Here is a 23,524-nt window from a genome sequence, read left to right as displayed (position 1 = left end):
GACAGCAAAATTGCCAATGTATTGGTGTTGGACACGTATCCGACACGGATACAAATGTGTACTCTAAGAAGAAAAAAAAATCATTTTTTAATTAATTATTCTATTTTGATATTGAATATTTTTTATTTAAACTCTTTTATTTGTACTTTAAGCAATATTTTGTCGTCTTTAAATAAATTTTAGATATATTTTCAAACATTTTATTGTTGTTATATATTCTTTAAATTCAACATAAACATAACTTATTCCAAATATAAAAAATATATATATATATATATATTTATATACACTTCAAAATAAATATTAATTAATTAATTGTCGTAATAGATCATATATTACAGTCCCAAATGAAATTTGAAGTCAAAATTCAACATATATACTTGTTTTCATCAATTGGCAATATATACATCATTCCTGATCAAGTCAAGTGCCTTGTTGAAATGCTTTGCCTTGGCATCAAGATATTCCTTCCATGTCACCGAGCGATAGAGTGGTGGATGTTTGTGGTCAATCAACTTCATTGACGGTGATATTTTCACATTCCCTGATGGGCCATAGAAGTAAGCGACCGAGATGCGATGATGTATCTGGTTAACAACCACTTGATGCAATGCACTCTTGAAACGGCCATTGGAGAGTACGTGCATTAGGTCACCAGTATTGACAACAAGTGCACCACTGATAGGATGCACAGGCACCCACCCAACACTGTCTCTAAGGACTTGGAGCCCAGTGGTGCTACTTTGGTGTAGCAAAGTGAGCAATGATGAGTCTGTATGAGGGGCCAAGCCCATGGCCCGGCTCGGGTCCGGACAGATTGGGTATGAGTTTAAATGGAGAAGGGCCTGGGGTTGTTTCTTCCTATCATTGGGCTTAAACCATTTGACATCTTCACGGGTTAAGCTCAATGACACGAGCATCAGCCCTAGAATCCTTTCTGTTAGGTCCTTCATTTCCTTTTGGCACACTTCCATTACATTACTGCATGACAGAAATGAGATACGTTACAAATTATACGTGAGGAAAATTATAGTTAATTTATTCTTTTATTATTTGAAAAAATGTTTATACATGACTTGAAATCAAGTAAGTGTTGGGCTTACTTTCTCGCCTCAGAAGAGGTGATGAAAGATTCGAATTAGTGACATCCGCTTCATGAAATGTGGTATAATTAAATATGTTATCCTTAAATTAATTTAAATGCAAAGAGTACTTATCCCAACCTCACCCCAACACCGTCACACCCAAAATCAGATCAATTCAACAAATATATGGACACATATGTGAGGCTATGACAAACTAGTGAATCGGTTCAAATTAATCGCTAACTAAATATAGAAATGTGGATCACTAAGAACCTATGTAATTTTGGCAAAAAGACAAAAAAATAATTCCACACTACCATTTCAATAAACAGAAGATTGCGCATGTAGAAACTAGAAAGTTGCGGTTGCACGGAAGAAATCTTAAATTGGTGAAACTGAGTTGAGCAAAATAATTAGTCTTAGGATATGACAAAAACACACCGACTGCCTCGTGAAAGGCATACATGAAGAGGTGTATGCTTATCTATTTATTTATCGATGAACGTACACCCCTTCGTGGGGAGACAATTTTAGAAAGATTTCTATGTAAGCAATCAAACATTCTAATTGGAATGATTTAGATCCAACCAAGACCCTTTTTTTTTAAAATGATCCGGTCCCATGCTAATTAACTGGCCCAAAAACTCACCTTAAATGGTACATATAAAAAAAAGAAATAGTGATTTTAATGTTGAAAATCGTGACAATATAAAACAGTTCTGCGTAATAAATACCACCAGTCAATAACACACTCCAAAAAGTAACTACAATCATAACTTGAAGTTATAAGCCACAATTTCAGATACTTTCAGAAGTGTGTGTAGAACAATTTGTGTGCAGTAAATATTGTTGTTTAATATATAGAGGTTGTTTAGATACTGTTTATTACTGAAAACGATGTAGTAATATAATTTTTAAACGTGTAAATAGTGTCGTATGACCCAAATTTATATTAAAATCTATGTTTGGATGATTTTTGTGGGTCCCATAAACAGTGATATAGGACCCCAAAAACGCAAAACGCAACACTAAAATAATTTTTAGTGCTACACAAACGAACACAGTGTATGTTTGGGTTGCGCGTCCACATTAGGACGTGCGCGCCTGCGTTTTTTTGTGTGGGTCTCGTGTACTGTTCACGAGACCCATAAGTACTTTTTTCAGCAAATTTTTCTTTAAAATTGAGTCTTACGGCACTATTTAAACTTTTAAAAATTATTTTGTTACCGTATTTTCAGTTTTTAGTTTTCAATTTTTAGCAATAAGCGGCATCTAAACAAACCATATGCTACACGAAACACAAATAACAAATTGAGTTCATGGCAGAATGTCGACATTTTTACTCCAAATATCTATATATATTTTTTAAAATGTTCAAATTTAATTATTTAACCCATGATGTGTACACAAAAAGTGGAAGACAATCGAAGCCCATTGCCACAGCAAGGCATGCGTTATACACGTACCAGAATTTTTTGTGGTGATGTGGCCAAAGTTGGCAAGCATGATCCAAGGGAGACCCCATAATTGAGAAACCCTCCGACCACATGAGCTTTGGAAAAAACGTAGAAATGCGAGCGAGGCCGTAGCCGGTGATGCCCTCAGGGGATCGAACAGCACGTAGCTTTTGGTCCAATGGGAGAGAGAATAAACGCTTGGTTTGAAGTTCTAGTTGTTTAAGGAGATCAATGGGAATGCCATGGTTGGTGACTTGAAACACACCCCATTGCTCACATGCATGTCGTATCAGCAATACTGCATTTGGGTCGGTAAGGTCTATGATGGGTACGGACTCAAATGGGTCCATGGGTATGGGTTGGTGGGGATCCGTGGATAGGGTCCAAGTGTGAGAGTCGGGTACTGTGAGCACAGAATTGAAATCTAGTGGAATGATTCGGTTGAGGTGGATAGGGTTGCTTTTGAAGGATTCTGAGATTGAATTCATCATTCTAGTTTACTTTGAGCATGTATAGTACTACCACAAAGCTCAAACTAATTTTTGTTGTCAAAATGAGGTGCTTCTGTAAATTTGTATTTGAGAGAGAGAGAGAGAGAGAGCATTTTGTTTTTGTTTTCCGATAATAAATTAAGAGAGCCTTTTGTTTCTTATGAAAGACTGAAAGAGCTTTTTGACTGTTGTCTTTTTTTGAATTGGGAGAGAGAAAGCTAATGACTATTGTCTCTTGTTGAACCGGGTTTCAAAACCTTTCTTCTGGAGTCTACACACGTTTGTCTCTATTCTAAGTGGGTTCTGTCGGGAACTTTGTAGAGTTGTACAACCATATAGTGGTTGCATAATCTTGCAAAATAGAAAAAGTAAGTCATTTTACATATTTTAATAAAAAAAAAACACTCACATTAATGTGGGTAAATTATACATAAATGCACAAATGTTTCAGTAATCGTGTATATATGCATGGTTACTGTAGCTCCTGCATTTGATATATATACATATATATATATATACATATATATATATATATATATATATATATATATATTTTTTCCTCTCCACCTCACTCTCCCTTTATCTCTCTGGTTTGACTCTCACCTCACGCTCTCTTTTTCTCCACTGATCTCCGCTGCTCTCTCAAGTCTCGCCACAGCTGTGCCACCACCGATCACCTCACTCGCCGCTACCTCATCGATCGCCGTTGCTTTTGCCGATCGTCGTTGCTATATTTTTTCTCAGTTTGATGGTTTTGGGATTTTGATCAGTGGGTTTTGATGGTCCATTGCTCTACTGCTCTCTTGAGTCTTGCCACAGCCGTGCTACCATCAATCACCTCACTCATTGCTGCTCATGTTGATTGCCGCTGCTCTCACTGATCGTCGTTGCTATCTTTTTTCTTTGTTTGATGGTTTTGGGATTTTGATTAGTGGGTTTGATGATTTTGATTAGTGGGTTTTGATGATTTTGATCAATGGGTTTTGATTAGTGGGCTTTGATGATTTTGATTAGTGATTTTGGGATATTTTGATGGGTGGGTTGATGATGCAAGCTGACTTGATGATAGTGGTTGTGTGGGTTGATGAGGGAGACTGGGTATTGAGTCAAGAATGAATATTTTATTGAATAAATATGTAGAATAAACAAACTGATATAGATGTTTTGTAAAAATTAATATATAAAATAAAATATAAAAAAACATATTTTTTCTTGCAAAATGGGCTGAAATTATGCATTTACTTATGCAGATGCTCTAAATCTATTGTTACAAGTAAGTGATAGCTAATAGCTAGCTTCCTATGCTTATCTCTAAGCATCCTATGCAATATAGCCATTTAAATTTTAAAGTGGGAGCTAGTTAGAGGCACATTTTTTTAGTTGTCACCTTGTTGAGAGTCAGAGACTTCTGTGACTCCTATACGAAAGCAACAACACTAAGGACAAAAACCTCAATGATTTAAGATTTGGTGCAATATAGTCTTATGACTCTTATACCAAATCTACAATAATAGCGACAAAAAATAACTAATTGATTTATTGGATTGAGATCACCATCCAATAGTACTTTAAATGATTGAAATCAAAAGCCATTTTTAATCTTAACTCTTGTATCATTTTTTTACCTTCTAACTTTTTACCTTGTTAACAATTTTATATTGTATCAAAATGGTAATTGCACAATAGGCCAGAATCAAATCCTTATTTATCAAATATAAAATAATTGAAATAAAGAGTAATGCGATTTACATATATAAGTAAGCGTACTTTGATCTTCCATTAGAAATAGCCACTAATGTTATATTTTTAATCGCAAAGACACCGTATAAAGAAAATAATTAAAAGATAATATTGCACAAAAAAGAGAAGGAAATTCTTAGTTCACAACCATCTCACTTAGGGTTGTAAAGGAGATGATTGAGCTGAGTATTAACAATTCATAATTGTTCATTTAATTTGATTTCAAACATGAGCCAATTGGGCTCAAGCTTATCAACATAGATAACATGTACAAGGTCGATTTATCTTCTTGTTAAATAAGCTCAATTTGTTCACGAGCAAATTGATTAATTTATTCTTTTCTCAAATATTGTAAATATTTATAAATCTATACTAATAATTAATAGTTAAATTTAAATTGAAGGTATATTAATTGAGTTGATTAGATAAAATAATTATCATTTATGAAGTTATAAAAGTAAAATTCACCAACCTTGTTTTGTCTATGAAATGGAGTATTTATAATATCAATAAATCACAAATAATAAATTGATATCTTGTAAAATTATTTACAAATTTTATATATATACACAAATAATGTTATATATAATTAAAACTAACCTTATGAATTTGTTCACAAACACGTTACTATGAACTTTGCTCAATTAATATTTGAACCTGCCAAATCAAATGGTTTTCACAGATTGAAGATGCATCAAGTGACCTCTGATATTGGACTCTGTATCAAATAGCATGAGAGACATGATCAATTATTCACTTGGTCCCAAAGGCTCATTGAGGTAACGGAGGTGGTAAAGGTCATATGAGTTAATTGCATCACTCATAAATGTAAAGGATGATGGCTTATTAGATAAGAGAAGATTAAATAAGCCTTTTTCCCACTAGAACCATTGGCGGTGGGAGGTTTGATGCATACACCTCATACACAGGATACATTCTCTACAATAGGAAATAGACTATTCTTGATGGAGATCTTGATAAGGACAAATCATCACTAGAATATTATAGACCCTTCTTGAAGATTACCACAACACAAGAGTACAACCCATAATAGCTCTAACAACACCATTGTGTAATAAGATTTGCAGAGAATTATGTTTCAAGTTGCTAAATATAGAATGCAGTTTCTTAAGGCACTTGTAAAACCTTTTAAAAAGTTGTACTTCTTATGAAATACAGTATAAAGTATTCAAACTGCTCATTTTTGGGGTTTAACTTTTAAGGGTCAGTTCTAGCTTTTTTAGAATTTTTTTATTTAAGAATTTTTAGGATTTGATCAAATTCTATATCTAGAATTGTCAGCATCATAAATTAGGGTTTAGGTTTTAGAGGTTCAGCTTTTGACAAGTTGGGGCCTGTGTGATGTGAAGTTCATACATTTGCACCTACCATTTTGACCAAAACTTTCGACCTTCATAAACGCCTTTGCCAATTTTGACCATTCTTTTGGCTTTCTCTGCCTTGCATAAGATAAGCACAAGCCAAACCGTTACCCTTGCATGAAAAACCTATCAGCACCATTCTAAGAATTTTTTTCAAAATTTAAATTTATTTATAAATTTGATAGTTATAATGAGGTGGAAGAATTTGATCTTAAATATCCTATTGGAAACACCAAATTGAGCCGTCAATTTTTTTATTGAAAACACCAAGTTAAACTATAAAGCTCTTGGAGAGAACTAACTTACTGGCAATGAATATATTATGCCAGTGTTAGTTCCATATTCCTTTGAAAATTGTCATGCCTTGGTAGCGGGCCCCTAGTATGTCCTGCTCCAGTTCATAAATTCAAAATTCAAAATTCAACTAAGTTGGGAGTGGTGTAAAAAAACACACCCTCGTGTTAGGGCAGTTTACCAGCACAATCACTAGAAAGAGGCCATCGTTATTTAGCAAGAAATCACGTTCATAATGCACTTGAAGGCCACTACCACACAAATGACAGGCTCCTCTTTCTTTTACTATGCCCATATAGACCAAACACTTTCGTTTGGATCTACCATTTTTTCTCTACTATTCTCATAACATATTAGAGTCACGATAAAATTGTGACACAAAAAGATATGCTCCTAGATTTTTTTTTCCACTCGGTAAGATATTCGATTAGGGAAAAATCTATTGCACTTACCAATACCATACATTGTGTGCAAATACACACCGCCCAAAACAACTTTAAAGTCACCTGTATAAAGTATTTGCACATAGTATGTGCAAGAAACACTGTCCTTGAAAAGCTACCGATACTTATTTCAGCATGACACCTAGAGACATTGTGCTCAATATATGTATAAAAGTACATTAATGCTCTGATTTTTTTTTTCATTTTCATTTTTCTTTTATTCCTCAACAAGCTCTGATGTTAAAAGAAAAAATGTCAAGTGACAACCATGCATACAGGTGCAATGCTTTGCCATTGTTAATATAATACAGAACACATTGCAATATAAAAATAGAACATCATCCTCGTTTTAAGTCCTCAAATCATTATGTAGAAAACATACTCTCATGCCACTGATATCTGACTTTACAATATTTTTAATTTAATTCTGTATAATAAACAATATTAAAACATGTAACTATTAATAGTTTTACACACAAATTCCAGCTAGCTGTAATTTTTACTCAAGTAAAACAAATAATTCATCCTAGAAAATCATGTTGCTATATATAGATTTCTCACAGGTTTCATTTACCAGGAAGTACTGTACTCGTTAAGCATGCATTGAGGATATAACCTTCTTAATGGAACATAACTTGGTTATCATCTCCTTTGGAAGTTGAAGGATTTTATTGCAAAAGCAAAAATGACAGCGAAAAACACGCTGAAACCCACCACCATAATCGCAGATATACCCAAGAAATCATGCCTATACCCAAAAACACTATTGAGAAACTGCCTTACAGGTACCAAGTGAGTTCCATCTGACAGCTTCAAGAGTTTATTGTCATCACCATATTGTGAAGTAAGGAGGCCATATAGAGACCAGGCTATAGGGTTTGCCCAATAATACCATCTCCACCATATTGGGATTCTCTGAAAAGAAGTGGAACAAGTTATGAAATGTAGCTAGAAAGGCAAAAAAATCACAAAGAAAGAATTGAAGGGAAGAAGTGTGTTTAGTTGTGTGGAGATAAGGGTTTTTTCTTATTATTTATTTATAATTTATTTACAATGTCACTCTACAGCCACCTTATTCAAATTAGAAGAAGATGACCATAAGTATTAGGGATGAGCTCAAAAAATCAGTAGTTCAAATATATACTGTATTGGAGGGACCACAATTCGACTCCTTACAACCGCTCTAAAAATAGGTTTGCAAGGTATGATGTCAAATGCCATAAAAGACTGGAGTGTGTCTTCCTCATCACCAATTGGTTTTATGGTGTAATGATATAGCTCACTGTTTGACATACTGGATTTTGGCCCACAAATCAGCCAATCCAATTTAATCCGGCTCACATGTTTTGGAGGTCTAAATTCTTATGTATTACTTCATACCAGACACTGGTGCTGAATAGACCATCTTTATATCTCTAAGAACTAAACAAAGAACCATGCAATAATTTTAGCGAGTAAATAGGTGATAATTAATATTTCCCACTGATCAAAATATTAATAGGAGACATATCATGGCATGCAGGTCTGATTTAGCCAACTCAGATACTAAAGAAGCAAGAAATTTTTTAATTCATTACCTTGTGAGGAATCATAAAGCCACTGAAAAGGTTCCATAGCATATAAAATGGAGCAGCAATGATGGCAGCCACATTATGATTTGGTGTGACAGCAGTTGTCATCATCCCATAAAAGGTGAAGTACAGCATAGTAAAATACATAAAGAACATGTACCACATAAATTTCAACACAGTCCACTCAAATGAAGCCATGGAGTAGAAAATTGTGCAGTAGATGATTGCCTGTGCAAAAACATAGGGGAACTCAATAACAACCTGCAGGGGGGATTTAAGATGGTTAACTTTAAGCAAAGCCAGTGTTTTGCAGCAAGAAGCAGAATAAGGGGGAAAAAAAAAGCAGAATTAAGGAAAACCTGAGCATATGCAAATGGTAAAGCTGAATACATCCCTGCAGCCCTCTCTCGATATGAAACAAATCTCTCAATAGAAACAACAGGTTGAACAGCAGTAGCATTGGTGATTCCAATGAACAGGACGGCTGCATACATTGAACCCATGGCATTAAATAAATCCTGCTGGGTCTCCCTGTGCAAAAACGAAAGTGTCAGAAATTCTGATGGTACAGACTGACATTTAGACCCAATATTCTTCAGGAAAAAATGGGAAATAAAAACAAAAATGATACATAGGATTTGGTGTACTATAATTAATAGGAAAAAGTGCATTGTGCTCCACTTTTGATTATTGTTTTGAGTCTTTTGACACTCAATTATCAGTTCACAGAGTGTTTATAACAGAATTAGAGTGTGAAAAGCACAATCCAATTTAAGATCAACCAATCCAATCTAATCTCATCTTAGAGTTGGCCATTTCTACTCTTAGATCACAAGCTTCCATCAAAATGCTTCTTTGTGTAGCTTTGACTGCGTTCTGTTTTTCCGTCCTCTTGATTCTTGCTGTACCTTTATTTAAACCATATCAAATCTTGGTGCAGCCATTGATCTTATTGCTGCAGATAAACCATCTTAACTTTTAATCAATCTTGTTCTCAGTTGCTGCTACCTAAAAGATCCTTAGGCCTCGTTTGGGAGGAGGAAATGGAAAGGAATGAAAAGAATAATTTTAGAATATTTTTCCCTTCCCTTATTTGAGAGTTTTAATGGAGGGAATGGAAAGTTCATTTCCTTGTTTTGGAGTTCATTCCTCTCTATTCCCTTAAAACCTCAAATTTTCATTCCCCCCGAAATTGGGAGGAATGGGAGGGAATGAAATTAGATTTAATGAATTTTTTACTAAAACTCTCAAAATACCCCTATATATTCAACCCTTTATTTTAAAATAGGGGTCTAATAGTAATATTGTTATAAAATGATTTCATTCCATTCCCTCCATGTTACTCCCAAACAAGATTACTTACATTCCATTCATTTTCATTCCTTTCCATTCCTTTATTTTAAAACATCCAGTCAAGGTTACTTAATTCCATTTCATTCTATTCTTTTCCATTCCTTTCCATTACTTAAATACATTCCATTCCATTCTATTCCATTGCATTCTATTCCTTTCCATTCCCTTATGATCATTCAATTCAATTCCATTCCCTTCCCTTATGAACTCCCAAACGGACCCTTATGGTTTATTGATGGTCAACCACCATTGGATCCACAGATGAGAAACACACTGTACATGTTCATGGCATTGGTACGAGCAATCTGCCACTAAAAGGACCAGATAGCATCCTCATTGGACAACTTCCAAGTCACAAAAATGTGACACAACTTATTAATTGGGAGCATGTGATAAAGCAAATTGTGGTACTAATGCACTCAATTGTCGAGGACCAAAGTATCAAAAGAAGATTTCTGTGGATTGGATGATGGAAAAAACAGCAATTACTTGAGTTTAATGCAATTGTAGAGTTAAAAAAAATTAAAAATTAAGAAAAATTTAAAAGAAAACCTTTTAGCACCAAATCTCCAGCATATTGTTCCAAGCATCAATGAGATGATGACAGTATAAAAGAAGCGAACTGCAGTGTATTGTGGGTTTCGCCAATAAGAAAGATTTTGCTTCCAAAGACAAGCCAACAACTGGTAAAAGAATGACTTTGAATACTTGGTGGGGAAGTTCAATTCCTTTGAATTACTATTCGGCTTGCTTAGGATTTCAACCAACTCTCTATTAAGTCTGAAATGGAAGAAGACAGCCAAGCTAAATAAGAAAAGGGATAGTTCTCTCAAAAGCAAAATTAATAGGCAGAATTTATGGATGCTGCACATACAGAAATAAATTTGATTTTCGGTAAATTTCTGCAAAGTCCACTCCAAGACGATTCTCTTCAGCAGCAGAAGTAACCTCAAGCATCCATGTAGCAGGATTATATCCAGGCCTGATTTTTGGCACTCCTTCAACTGCCTGCAGAAGCGAATTTTTATAGCATAAAGATAACTGAGGACAGAATCATAACCACTTCAAGTAAGATGACATATTATAAGAGATATGAACATGCATGCGGACCTCAAAATATTTGATTAGCTCGCTAGACTTGGGGCCAAGTGGACCAGCATATATGAGCTCTCCTCCGCGCTTCAGAAACAAAAGCTGCATTGACAGATGAGATTAGGGAAGGATCAATGAAGAGATCATAACAATATTGAAACAAATTATTATTCAATACTGTAATTATTCTGTCATGGGCATATCTTTGTGAGATAGGGAGAGTGCACCAGCTGGAACTGCTAAGGAGTTTTAATAAAAATATATACAAACTTAGAAGCTATGTGTATACTTTTTTAGACTGTGATGCTAATGGTGAGAAGAAATTCTGATTGCTGGCATTTAATATTTCAGAAAAGACTAACTTGCAAAAGAAGCTGTGTAGCAAATATTTAAGAAAAATCAAAAATAAAAGGCACCTACCTCATCAAAGGATTCAAAAATGTCTATGCTAGGCTGATGGATTGTACACACTATTGTTCGTCCAGTATTTACAATATTCCTTACAGTCCTCATCACAATGGCTGCAGCCCTTGCATCCAAACCTGATGTGGGCTCATCCATGAACACTATAGAAGGGTTGGCAACAAGTTCCACAGCAATCGTTAATCTTTTCCGCTGTTCTGTTGACAAACCATCAACTCCAGGTAGACCAACCAATGCCCCACTCAGTGGAGTGAGCTCTACAAGTTCCATAACCTCCTCAACAAAGGCCTGCAAAATACCCTACAGTAATCACATTGTGCCCAATTCACAAAAATTACAAAATAAAATTTATATTTACCCGTTGAATCTCCAAGGTAACATCTGATGGTAACCGAAGCCAAGCAGAGAACAGAAGTGATTCCAGAACAGTCAAGCAAGGGGAATGAATGTCAGTCTGCTCACAGTAACCAGAAACTCTTGCGAAAGTTTCCTGCCTTTTGGGATAACCAGAAATACATATGTTCCCTTCAATGACCCCACCAGTTTTTCTACCAGCTAATACATCCATGAGGGTGGTTTTCCCAGCACCACTGACTCCAACCAATGCTGTAAGGACACCAGGCCTAAATGCTCCAGTAACATCAACCAACAGCTGCAATCTATCTTCCACTATTCCTTGTTGCTTCAATTCCTGAAGTGACACTTTGATCAGAAAATTGAGTAGTCGTTTCCCAAAATGACATGAAGGAATGGAGTAATATACCCACCACAGGGATATCCACATAGTAATTCATATTGCTGAAAGTCATAGAGAGTGGTTGGAATGGGAGAACCATGCCTTTCTGCTTAAAATGTTTTGCTGCCAAGAAGTTAATGCTAAATTAAACATTTGGTTGGACTTTGATATAGTAGCTGAAAAATAATTATGGAAAGAAAGTCAATACAACATGTATTCCACATACCACTGCCTGACTGCTGCAAGTAGTGCCTCAGCTCAACAATAGTAGGTTCGCCTTTCCTTCTCCTCTCTCTCTCCTGCAGCTCTTCCTTAGAGACCACAGCTTGTTGCTTACCCACAGCTGTAGGCATACAAAAGAATGAACTTGATTAGCCTTTATTTCATGTTTACTCTTGTTTGGCAATATACAGTACCAGAAGGAAATTATTAGTAAACTCTTTTAGCAGAAAGAAATGACTTACGGTTAAGGTAAGCTAGAAATAATGTGAACAGCATGTTGAGTAAAACTGTGTATCCAATCATAGCACCAACACCAATCCAATACCAGTAGCTCTCTGGAAATAAACTGCGTGCTCTAAGTAATGCCTCACCCAACCGAGAGTTCGAGTTGTTCTCAAATCTCTACATAAATAACGTAACAAACAATTATAAGTTTCAAGATAGAAGAAATCTGCTAGAACAGTAACTCAACTTAAAGGTAAGACTTGTAAATTGCTCCTATTACGCTACAGAAGATTTTACAGACAACTTGGTAGTTGATAGAGGAAAAATTTCTTACAACATCTTAATATAACCTTCACCCAGTAACACTAAAGGATGTTAATTATGTTGTTCATAATTAATTAACAAAACTCAGTTGAAAGGATAACACATCAGATGCATCTTAACTCGGCCTGAACATCCTTTAGTGATAGTGCTGTTTGTTTTAACTGTCTCTATATTATGTCATCATATCCTCACCAGAATAGAAAAATCCCAAAGTGTCACATAATACACACACACACACACACATGCTAGTAAAACCCAAAGCTACCAATTGGGATGGAATGTAAGATGATATATTGGTATTACCTTATCCCAGGAATGTCCATGGAATTCATTGTCAGATGCTGCAACTTGAGCATACATCAAAGGAGAAAGCCAGAATCCCCAGATCCACCAACTTGGTATATCATCTGTTACAATTTAACAAGAAAATGAATAAACATATGAAATGAAAAATAAAACATGCAAACAATGAAAGAATTTCTGTTTGACCTCTTGAAATGATGTACCCTCCAAGAGCCATGACAACCAGCATAGCAAATGATCCAAAGGTGTTGGCAACTATCATGTTCCTGCCCAAGGATCCCATAAGACGGAAGAGTCCTATTGACATTTGGTGTAGAAAGAAGAACAAAAAGAACTGCCGAAAAAACCTGCAGATTCAAGAATTAATATAAAAATCCATCCCCAGACTTCTGTCAGGATACATTTAGAACTTCATGAGAACATAAGATTTACCTAGTAATTGCAGGATCATATCCAATCACATAGTATGTGACTGCCACCCAGAAACCAGCCTCTATGAGTGAAGTTGGAATACTTAAAACCCAAGAAGGAAGAGTATAAGCCCAGCTTGGGTAGAAGTGCAAGTCCCTATGCTTGTAAATCACTGGAAGCTTGGCCACCAACATTGACACCTCAGTAAAGCCATTAAAAAGAATAATAACCATAGAAAAGTACAGTGCCCCAAGATATATCCCTCCATCATCAACCGTATCATGGTGCATTGTTGTCCGGAAAAACACACTCATTGTGATCAAAGCAACAAAAAGAAGCTGGAGAACAGTAAATAATACTTGCAAATCAGCACTAGAAACAATTCCTTCTTTTATGTAAATTACACGTTCAAAACAAAATGGCATTGCAAGTGATAAAAATCTGTTAGTAATCCATTTAAGCTGCTTTGGTGATGAAAAAGTCAATATAAATGACACAAAGCCAAACTAAATATTTTAAAATAAAAGTTGGAAGTTAAGTGGTTTATAACCTGCATTGGCTACAAAAAAATTAACGAAACTCAAGTTGACATATCACCAAAAACACTGCTGAATCCTAGGATATAAATTGAGATTTTGCCAACAATTAATAAGTTGTACCACCTGAATGAACTTGAAGACATAAATAAATGAATTTCGTTTCATGAGTAGCCTCTGCCAGCGAAAGCTGGTCCTGAGAAGTTCACGCCTTTTCACTCCATAGCGATATGTTGCCAAGGCTGCTGGATGATTATAGCGTTTATCAAAGGGAAGAGCCAGCTCCTCAGACAAATTTTTCCCAGCAGGATATGAACGAAAAGCTTCAGCAAACTTTCCAGGAGGTATGTACCGGTAAGGGCTGTCCAGAAAAGACCAGTACTGCTCTTGGTCCTTCTTCGATGTCACCTGTATACAAAAATTTAACAAAGATACCACATAATAGAGCAGAAATCATTAATGATTGTCAAAAACAAAATAATAGAGCAGAAATTCACATCTCAAGCTCCTTACTACTTACTTCTTGCAAGAAGTCTGCCACATTCTTTCGCTCAGGGCAACTAAATCCCATAAATGTGAAAAAATCAAGAGCAGAATCACGAGATCCCTGGTATACAATCTGGCCCTCACACAAAAGTATAATGTCATCAAACAACTCATACGTCTCAGGAGCTGGTTGGAGCAGAGAAATTACAGTGGTGGAATCAAGTGCACGAGTTGAATGCTTAAGATATTTGATTATTTGATAAGTAGTGGAACTATCAAGCCCATTTGATATTTCATCCATGAATAGCACTCTCGCAGGACCAACTAGTAATTCACCTGGAAATCACATATATGCCCAATCAGCATAAATAAATACATTCAGTTTATAAGCAAAATAATACAGAGTATCACCAGTTGTAAGCCGCTTCTTTTGGCCCCCAGAGATTCCCTTGAGCATTTCATCTCCCACCAATGTGTCAGCACAGATGTCCAACCCTAAAATCTTTGTCAGAATATATTAGTATTCAAGCTTAATTTCTATCCCAGTGGCTTGTAGCACATCAACAAAACTACAAGAATTGAAACTCAAGCAAATCTGAATAAATGTCATTTCATGGCCCTTTTTCAAAGGGTCCTGCCTTCAATATTGGAACCTGTTAAAACCAGTTATTTTCAATCTGCTTAGTCAAAACTAACACCTTTTTAATGCTCAATAACAAGTTTTTCCAAATAACAGGTCTTCAAAACGCCTATATTGTGAAACACATAGCCTTGAATGTAGCAGAAACATCTCAAAATCATTTGAAATGAACAAACCAGTTGCCAAAGGTTTAGACATAGTTTTTGGTATCACTTCAAACTTGAAAAGAAACATAGAGACAAGATTTTCCAAGAAAGATATAAATTAAATGAAAAAGGTAAAAGAAAGAATGTGTGAACAATTCAAGAGTTCATTTGACAGCATGCAACACCAGGCTCTAGTCAAGAGTCACAAATAGCAGGGCTGCCTTGCACTACTTTGGAAAAACCTAGCTCTAGAAACCTATGAACTAAGTAACTAACCTTGCCTAGACCTAAGAAGAAGGTCATAGCTTTGAAAATAGTGAAAAAAAAGAGGCTAATGATTCTTCTGATGAGGAATCTTTGGAAGATGACATGACATTGCTTGCCAAAAAGTTTTAGAAAATTTCTCAAACAAAGGGTGAAAATACTCCCAAATTTGCTAAAAAATCCCAATAGTGAATCCAGTGAGAATTCCTAATATAGAAAAGACTTCAATTTTAAGAAAGCAAAAAGGCTTCAAGCTATCCAATTTCATGACATGAGTTCTCAGGTCTTGGACATGTTCATGCAGAATGTCCAAACTACAAGAAGTCCAAAGTAAAAGCCAGAAAGGTAACCCCAAGTGATGAATCAGACAATGAAGAGTTTGATGATTGTATCAACAAGAATGTAAACTTCCTGGCCTTTGCTGGCTTTATAGGAAGTATAAATGAGTCCAGTGAGTATGACACACTTGAACATAGGGAATCATCTCACAATAATTCGGGTGAAGAAGATGATCTTCAGATGGTCTATAATAAGCTTTTTAAGGAATACACTAAATTGAAGAAAATTGTTAAGAAATCCCTTGAAAACTTAATAAGGTTGTGCATTGTTAAATTATTGATTATCCCAAAAGCTTAATCTGTTAGGTAATGGTGAGTTTAATAACTTAATCATAATTCTAACACTCCCCCTCACTTGTAGGCCTAAACTTCCCCTTAATAAGTGGGGGCCCAACAAGTGAAAATTTATCATTTTAAATGGGAGATAAATTAAAGACAGGGATCGAACTCAGAATCTCTTGCTCTGATACCACGTTAAATTACAGATTGTCCCAAAAGCGTAAGCTTTTAACATGCATAATAAAAAAATGAACCAAAAGAGTTCTCTAGTGAAAAACTTGATGAATTGCATAAATCTCAGAGGCTTGAAAGTAACAAGAGTGGTATTGACTTTAACACTTCTCAAACTTCCTCTTCAGGAACCAGGTTTATCAAAAAGCCACAAAATTTAGATGATCAAGAAAAATGAACCAAAACCTATGAATGCTAAAAATCTTAATGAGTGTGTGCAATGTTTGCAAAACAAAATGCCACAATAGGAAAACTTGTCCATAGCTTAGGAAGGAGAAAACACCTCCTCATGGTAAAAGTCCCATTTATTTGGATATCCTCAAACAATTTCAAGAAATAGCATTGAATTTTGGAAAACAAGTATTGAACTTTCATAATCTCAAATAATTTCAATTCCTTTCATAAACACTCCAATGTTCTTATCTCTTCACCTGCAAAGCCAAAAATTTATGTTGTCTGGGTGAGTATAGATTCTTTGAAATAAGCATTCATTCAAATTTTCCTTGCATGGATTGGATCCCATGCAATAGCATACCAATTGCTAAGATTGAGAGTTAAAATTTTAATTCCAATCTAAGCCCTTGTATTAGAAAAGTTTAGTTAAAACTTTTCTGATTCAGCTTAGGTTCAAAGTTAATTTTTCAACTCTTAATCTCACCCATTAAGAGCTATCTCAATCCATCCTTGCACTAATACTTCAATCTTTCAAGGGAAAAAATATTTTGAGTTTAATGCCCAATTCTTTTCTTTTAGTTTTTGGTGTCGTTTATTTTCAATCCGTGATTACTTAAAAAAATCCAATAACATTGAAATTTTTCAAAAAGAAAAAACAATTTTATGATTTATGTTTTTCTTCATCTTTTGTTTTGAAAGTCTTAAGGTATGTTGCATGAATATAAATATATCTTTTGACGTAAAACAAACTTGACATTGTGATGAAACTTGGAAAATGTGTGCATACGTAGTGCATGAATATTTAAGAATAATGAAAATTTATATTATTAATGTGTAAAAGTCATATATGCCCTAGATTTCTATTTTATCGCATGTACACTTGTTTACTCTTAGTTAAACTCACTAGTGGGTTAAGTGATGAGTTAAACTTTCTTTGAAAACCATGAGTTTTTTAGTCAAGCATAATTTGAATGATGAAATTATTGTTTTTGTTCACATAAGGCTTTTTTTTTAAATGATAGTGGAAATAATTACCTCTGATTCAATGCAAAGCCACTATGAGATATTAATCATAGAGAGATGCCTATTTCAATAGTGTGAAAGCCAGCATTCGAAGTAAAATAAGTGAATGTGGAGAAATAGGGTGGCCAAGAAAAATCTTATGAAACAGAAAAATAAAAGGATATACATACATATATATATATATATATATATAGATAGATAGATAGATAGATGGAGAGAGAGAGAGAGAGAAGGAAAATAAAAAACAAAAGTGGAACCTAATTAAGATTGATTTGATTTCACAAGAAACGTTAACATGTTAAATAAAAGAGAGAATATTATTATTCCATGTAAACTCTCATGCCTTTCAAGGAATTTTTTATTTATTTTCCCTAAAAATGTAGTTTTACAGGTGTTTCGAAATTAGACTGGGCTTTCAGTTGAGGGGGATAGTGTTTTTGAAATAAGAATTCGTGTATTCATAAGGGGGAGGGAGGATTTAAGCTTGGTGGAGATATTATCTCATATTCTGAATGAGAAAGTGACACGATCTCCAGTTTAGAGGCTTTAGGGTATATATTGGGTAAGGGTTTCTTTGAGGGTGGTATAAATTCATTCAGCTAAAGTATGGTTTTGTCAAAGAATTGACTAAGGGAGAGATATGCTAGCAACTTATTGTGTCAAAACAAGTTCTTAGTTGTATTCAACTAATTCAGTTGTATTAAGTCAAGTGAAGAAGCAATGTGGAGAAATCAAGTTTCAAAAGACATGCTCGGACAACTTCATTTCTCATCTGAAACTTGAGATTGCAATAATCAATAAAACTAATTGGTTGAAACCACATTTTGACTTACTTTTTGTCTATATAAAACCAACCCTTTTTATACAAATTCCTGAGGAGAAAGATCGCCATATGAGAACCAAACTCTGCTGAGCCAAACCTTCAGAAAACCCTTTCCCTTGAGTGTTCTTGTGAGTTCCTTCTAGAGGTTCTCTTCGAGAGTTTCTCATTCAAATAACATAGTTGCATACCCTTCATCAATGAGTTAATTAGTGTATCCATTTTAAGAGTTCTTTGGAGTACTCGAGTTCCAATCATTGCAGATGGGCTTGTTTGGAAGAAATTTCATACTGGATTTCCAAAGTTCTGGGGCAACTGTAGTGGGAGGCGAACAGGTCATTTGTGGAAGTTGCATAGAGAGTCCATTTACCAAGGTTTTGTAAGTTTAGGCTATTGCTACAGCTTTTCTATAGTGAAATTTCTTGTTGGTAGTTCACCAAAAAAAAAAATTCTTGTTGGTAGATTACCCTGGAGTAGTTTTTCTTTTGAAGAGTTCTTCAAAGACTTTCCACTCATCACCAAATTCTTGTGTTCTTTTATTGTTTTGGATTGAGGTGATATACTTTTTTTTTTTTTCCTTTCTATGGTTGTATCCATTTAATTGTTAAGTCTAGACTTAAGCAACACTTAATCCATTAAATTATTAATTGGTCCTCCATGAAGTGAAAATAAATCAAATGAGTTTCTTAAATTCTGATGTCATAATGACATCAGTTATATGCATCCAATGGTAACCAGCATCAAGAGAATACCTTTATAATGTACTCCACTACAAGGCTTGTCTCCTGTCCCCCAAGAGCTAACGACTAGAGAAAGAAATTATGTCAACAAAGATTCTTAGCAGTTATAAACTATCTGCCAAAAAAAAAAAAAAAGATGCCACAACAGACAAACATCTAACAAGTGCAAAGTACCTTCATGAATATATCAAGATCTTCATCAGGTTTTATGCCAGCATTCTTTTCTCTTCTTGCAAGTTCAGTTAGCATATCTGAGCAGAAGTATACAGAAGTCAGCATCTAAATAAGCGAGATTCATACACACAAATGGTAACCAAAGCTTACCATATTTGAACCCAACTCCTTGACAGCGTCCTGCAAACTCAAGAGTTTCCCTAACAGTCATTTCGGCCACATGCCAATCCTGTTGGCTAACATAAGCAGCTGTCCTCTGAGGAACAAATTCATTCAGGCCATGTCCATTATATGTGATTCTACCTGACGTCTTCAGAGATGAGCAAAGTATCAGTAGCAAAGAGGAAATGAAGAATCCAACAGGGAGTTTAGTAGCAAAAAATTTCCATTTAATCAGCAAAGCGATCAAATGCGATCACTTAAATTAGAATAAATACATCTTTTAAATTTCTCATAATACTGTGATTGTCAAATCCTAATGAACAAAGATGAGTGATGTGAACCAAACCCACAACATTGGACAAATCAATGCATCTTACTATATATTCTTTTATGAATATCTTTTTTTTTATCTATTTCATTCACCATCATTCTACTATTATTACTATTCACTATGGTAGAACAGATAAAAAGTACAGATAGGAAATGCATAAAACGCAACAGCTTATGGCAATTAAATTAGTCCTCAAAATTAAGAAACCTAATAGCTCTTTCCTGCAGAGGGTCAGTGTTAACATAACACTGCTAATCTATTTACACTAGAACCAAAAGGCGTGATTACCAAGAAGTAAGGCACATACACATCATATTTAGGGTCATGAAAGATGAACACATTTCGATACCTGCAAATCAGTTCCAAGGCGACCCGCAAGAGCCAACATTAGAGTTGTCTTTCCAGAGCTTGGAGGACCCAATAGCAATGTCAATCTACAAGATAACACAGCTCCTTATTAAACACGGACAAACTGAACAAACATTGAACAACTGGGTTCCGATCGAATCTCCAAAATTCACCTTGATGGTCTAATTAAGCCACTAATACCGTCTAAAATTGTCAACTTGCTTCTCTGTCCCCGGTATATACGCAACTGCCTTAAAAATGCCTAAATTGACATTTTTGACAAAATGAAATTGAAACACAATCAGAAATTGGGAAAAACTTGGGTCCTCATAAAATGATTATTCATCAAGTAAAATTCTACCTCAGCCATGTTAGTAACATAATTGGGAATTGTTGGCAGTGCTCTGCTTCCAAGGTGGACGAATGATTCAACTGTAAAATTCTGAAATCGAACCTCAATCTTTGGAAACTCCAAATCTACTCTGTAACACCAAATTTGGGAGAGAGGAATAAAAACCAAAAACTATTAAGTATCAACCACAATAAAATGTGCAATTTAAAAGAAACTTCAGCTTGAAGATAATACATACTCACAGGAAATGCACTAAGAAAAGCAATGGCACATCGACAAAGAAATCATAGTGAAACAGAGAGTAAAAAACATTGCTGATCCAAATTTCGAAATAATGCAGGTTGGAAGTGAAATCACAATTGAGAAATGGTAAAAGGCCAAATAATTCAGATCATACACAAGAAGAAAAAATAAATTCAAAACAAAAAATAAAATAAAAGAATAACCAAGCCATCAATACCAATCCTCTGTTCGTTGCTGAGAAACAGAGAATTTCAGTTTCCAAAAGATCAGAAACTTAACCGAGCACAATCCACACGTTTAGTTCAATTAAGCTCAGTTAACTAAACAGAGACATGCAACTTCAAACTTTCTTTTTCCTTCCCTACATTTTCTCAGCAACCAAACAGAGCCAATTAATACTATAAAATTTCACACACACAGAGCAAGTAAAACAGAGAAACTAAAACGTCAAATTCAGCTTCCAAAAGACCAGAAACTCAACCGATCATAATCGTCACAAATTGCTCAACTACACTCAGTTAACTAAACAGAGCCACACTCCTACACTTCCTCAACAACCAAACACAGCCATTATACTAAATTTCTTAAGAGATAGAGAGAAGAAGAAGAAGAAGAAGAAGAAGAAGATTATTACGCATCAAATCGGCTTCTCATGCGATCGAAGAATCGCTCGGGGTCGTCATCGGCGGATGTAACGAGTCGATCAAGCACGAGCTTCTGCTCCTGAGCTTGGAGCTCAGTGACCTCAATCTCCATATGGTCTCCAACCATGTTCTTGAAGATCCCTCTCCGTACGCGAGTGTAGGTAGGCAGCCTCTCCAGCGCGGCCCACCGGAGCTCCTCCTCGTCCTCTCCATCCTCCCTAAACGACGCCGTCCTCGCAAACGCATTCTCCGCCGAGTTCCACATCCAGATCCAAATCTCACTCTCTCACACGCACAAACTCTTTCTAAAAATGAACACTAAAAAGTCTTTTTTAACAATACGAATATAGTAACTAGTTAGTAGGGTTTGAAAATGTGAGAAAAGATTGGCAGTTGAGAGTTGCGAGTGTGAAATAGGAGAAATATGAAAATATTACTACTGCTACTGCTTCTAGTACTAGTAGTAATGGATCACATTGGTAGTTGAGCTATCGCATTAATGCCGCTTTCTCCAAATTCAAGTCTACGTCGTGTTTGTTTCATTATTGAACTCTCTCTCTTTCTTTCTCTCTCTTTGAATGTTGTGGTGTGAGAGGCCTGTTCAAAGTGTAATACAGTTCGGATGCAGAAGGCCAGAAGGGCTCATTTAATGGCCGCGGGAAAGACAAGTGTGGCGGGTGTGTTGCGAATGCGTACTCGCGCTGGTTTGAGAAGTTTTTGTTACTCGCTATTGTGGGTGTATCACGTGTTGGAAAAGGGTATTTCTGGTCGTTTAGATTAGTTAGTTGAGACTTGCGAGCATGTGAGTTTAATTCGACGGGAGTGGGCGAGTGTGGGTGGAATTTACGGCCGTATTTGAATTGGAACGGCTTCAACCAAAAAAAAAAACTGTTTTACTTTTTTTTCTTTTCTTTTTTGAGCAGATTTTAACTGTTTTACTTGATTAGCTAATTGCAAAATAACTTGTACTTCTGGCTAGCTTCTTCATAATTTTAGCTAAACCAACTTGAGAATTTTTTTTTTTTTTAGGTTGATTTTTTTTTCATACACATATATTAGCTTCAATACCATATCACTATTGCAATAAAAATATTATTTTCTCCCATTCACATTTTTAATCACAAATTTTCACGATCCTCAACACAACGCAACACACCCACAACCCAGTACAACCCAAAATCCACTTGCAAATCGTCACTCACCACCGTCGGTAGCGTTGCTTGCAAGTTAAAGAATACCCATTTTTGGTGAACCCAAATTATAGAACTAATTAAGTTGAAGACTTGTGAGTGATAATAGCTGGAGTCTAGTGCTACATGTGACATAGCATTGTTCTTTGTTAACTTTTATTGGTTAAGGTCCGTTTGTTTTGCACGTCTCACATCCACGTTTTACAAGTTTTGCATTTCAACTTGTTTCTTTTTCAGCTCAGTGCCTCTTCACTGTCCATGAGACTTGAACAATACAATTAGGCATATGAACAATAATTTTAAAAGTGAACAGTAATTGGAAAATAATTTTTTATTATTTTCAGTTTTCAATTTTTAGCAAAATAAGCGGTATTCAAACGCACACTAAATATAACTTTACAGTTCATTAGTTAAATCTACCTGATTGAGTTTAATTGAGGTTTTTACTTAAAGGAATTTTAATTGTGGAACTAAAGATACAATGCCTAAGAAATTGAAAAATACCAGTACCACAAAAAATATTACAACTTTTATTACACCAAGTGGTAAGTTGTAAGGGCGGAGATGTGAACCCTTTTTTTTTTTCATCATTTATAACTCGTCATTTAGAGAATTATGACAAAAATTGTGATATTTTTTGTGTAGCATTAGCATTTTTCCTAAGAAGTTATACATACCTAAATTTTGTTTAGAGTATAATACAATGTTAAGGTTTAATGCAAACCATTTAAAAGGTTTAATGCAAAACATTTAAACTTATAACATAAGTTCTTCCGGCTTTGTCATTCATCTTGAAATTCAATGCAGTACCCTTTTTTTCCATAGTAATTGAATAAGTCAAGGCCTCAACT

General features: G+C 35.2%; 2 protein-coding genes across 3 annotated transcripts; both read right to left on the bottom strand.

The window, feature by feature from the left end:
- Nucleotides 1–389: 389 nt before the first annotated feature.
- On the bottom strand, nt 390–3,033 carry LOC142612724 (gibberellin 3-beta-dioxygenase 1-like). Its single transcript, XM_075784864.1, has 2 exons — nt 2,552–3,033; nt 390–981 (listed from the first exon to the last, which is right to left on the bottom strand). Exons 1-2 carry the CDS (start codon nt 3,031–3,033, stop codon nt 390–392), a joined length of 1,074 nt encoding a protein of 357 aa, XP_075640979.1.
- Nucleotides 3,034–7,165: 4,132 nt separating this feature from the next.
- On the bottom strand, nt 7,166–21,906 carry LOC142615820 (ABC transporter G family member 32). 2 transcript variants are annotated; one of them, XM_075788671.1, is made up of 24 exons: nt 21,474–21,906; nt 20,606–20,726; nt 20,418–20,506; nt 20,246–20,330; nt 19,554–19,713; nt 19,404–19,480; nt 19,242–19,295; nt 14,986–15,076; nt 14,609–14,910; nt 14,215–14,496; nt 13,574–13,890; nt 13,328–13,488; nt 13,142–13,245; nt 12,532–12,691; nt 12,294–12,410; nt 12,099–12,190; nt 11,690–12,022; nt 11,329–11,631; nt 10,927–11,010; nt 10,691–10,824; nt 10,369–10,596; nt 8,823–8,994; nt 8,470–8,724; nt 7,166–7,807 (listed from the first exon to the last, which is right to left on the bottom strand). In XM_075788671.1, the coding sequence occupies exons 1-24, from the start codon at nt 21,746–21,748 to the stop codon at nt 7,535–7,537; spliced, it is 4,269 nt and encodes a 1,422-aa protein (XP_075644786.1). In that variant the 5' UTR covers nt 21,749–21,906; the 3' UTR covers nt 7,166–7,534. The 2 variants fall into 2 exon arrangements, with proteins under 2 accessions (XP_075644786.1, XP_075644795.1); XM_075788680.1 differs by having other exon boundaries at nt 11,329–11,619.
- Nucleotides 21,907–23,524: the final 1,618 nt, after the last annotated feature.

Source organism: Castanea sativa, chromosome 1, assembly GCF_040712315.1.
Source record: "Castanea sativa cultivar Marrone di Chiusa Pesio chromosome 1, ASM4071231v1".
Lineage (NCBI taxonomy): Eukaryota > Viridiplantae > Streptophyta > Magnoliopsida > Fagales > Fagaceae > Castanea > Castanea sativa.
This window is presented reverse-complemented; position numbering and strand designations above follow the sequence as displayed.

Coding starts and splice junctions, on each gene's coding strand:
- LOC142612724 (XM_075784864.1), bottom strand. CDS start 3,033: ATGATGAATTCAATCTCAGAATCCTTCAAAAGCAACCCTATCCACCTC. Junction 982..2,551: donor CATCACCACAAAAAATTCTG/GTACGTGTATAA, acceptor TCTGTCATGCAG/TAATGTAATGGAAGTGTGCC.
- LOC142615820 (XM_075788671.1), bottom strand. CDS start 21,748: ATGTGGAACTCGGCGGAGAATGCGTTTGCGAGGACGGCGTCGTTTAGG. Junction 19,714..20,245: donor GCCTTGGAACTGATTTGCAG/GTATCGAAATGT, acceptor TCATCTCTGAAG/ACGTCAGGTAGAATCACATA. Junction 12,411..12,531: donor ATTTCTAGCTTACCTTAACC/GTAAGTCATTTC, acceptor GTATGCCTACAG/CTGTGGGTAAGCAACAAGCT.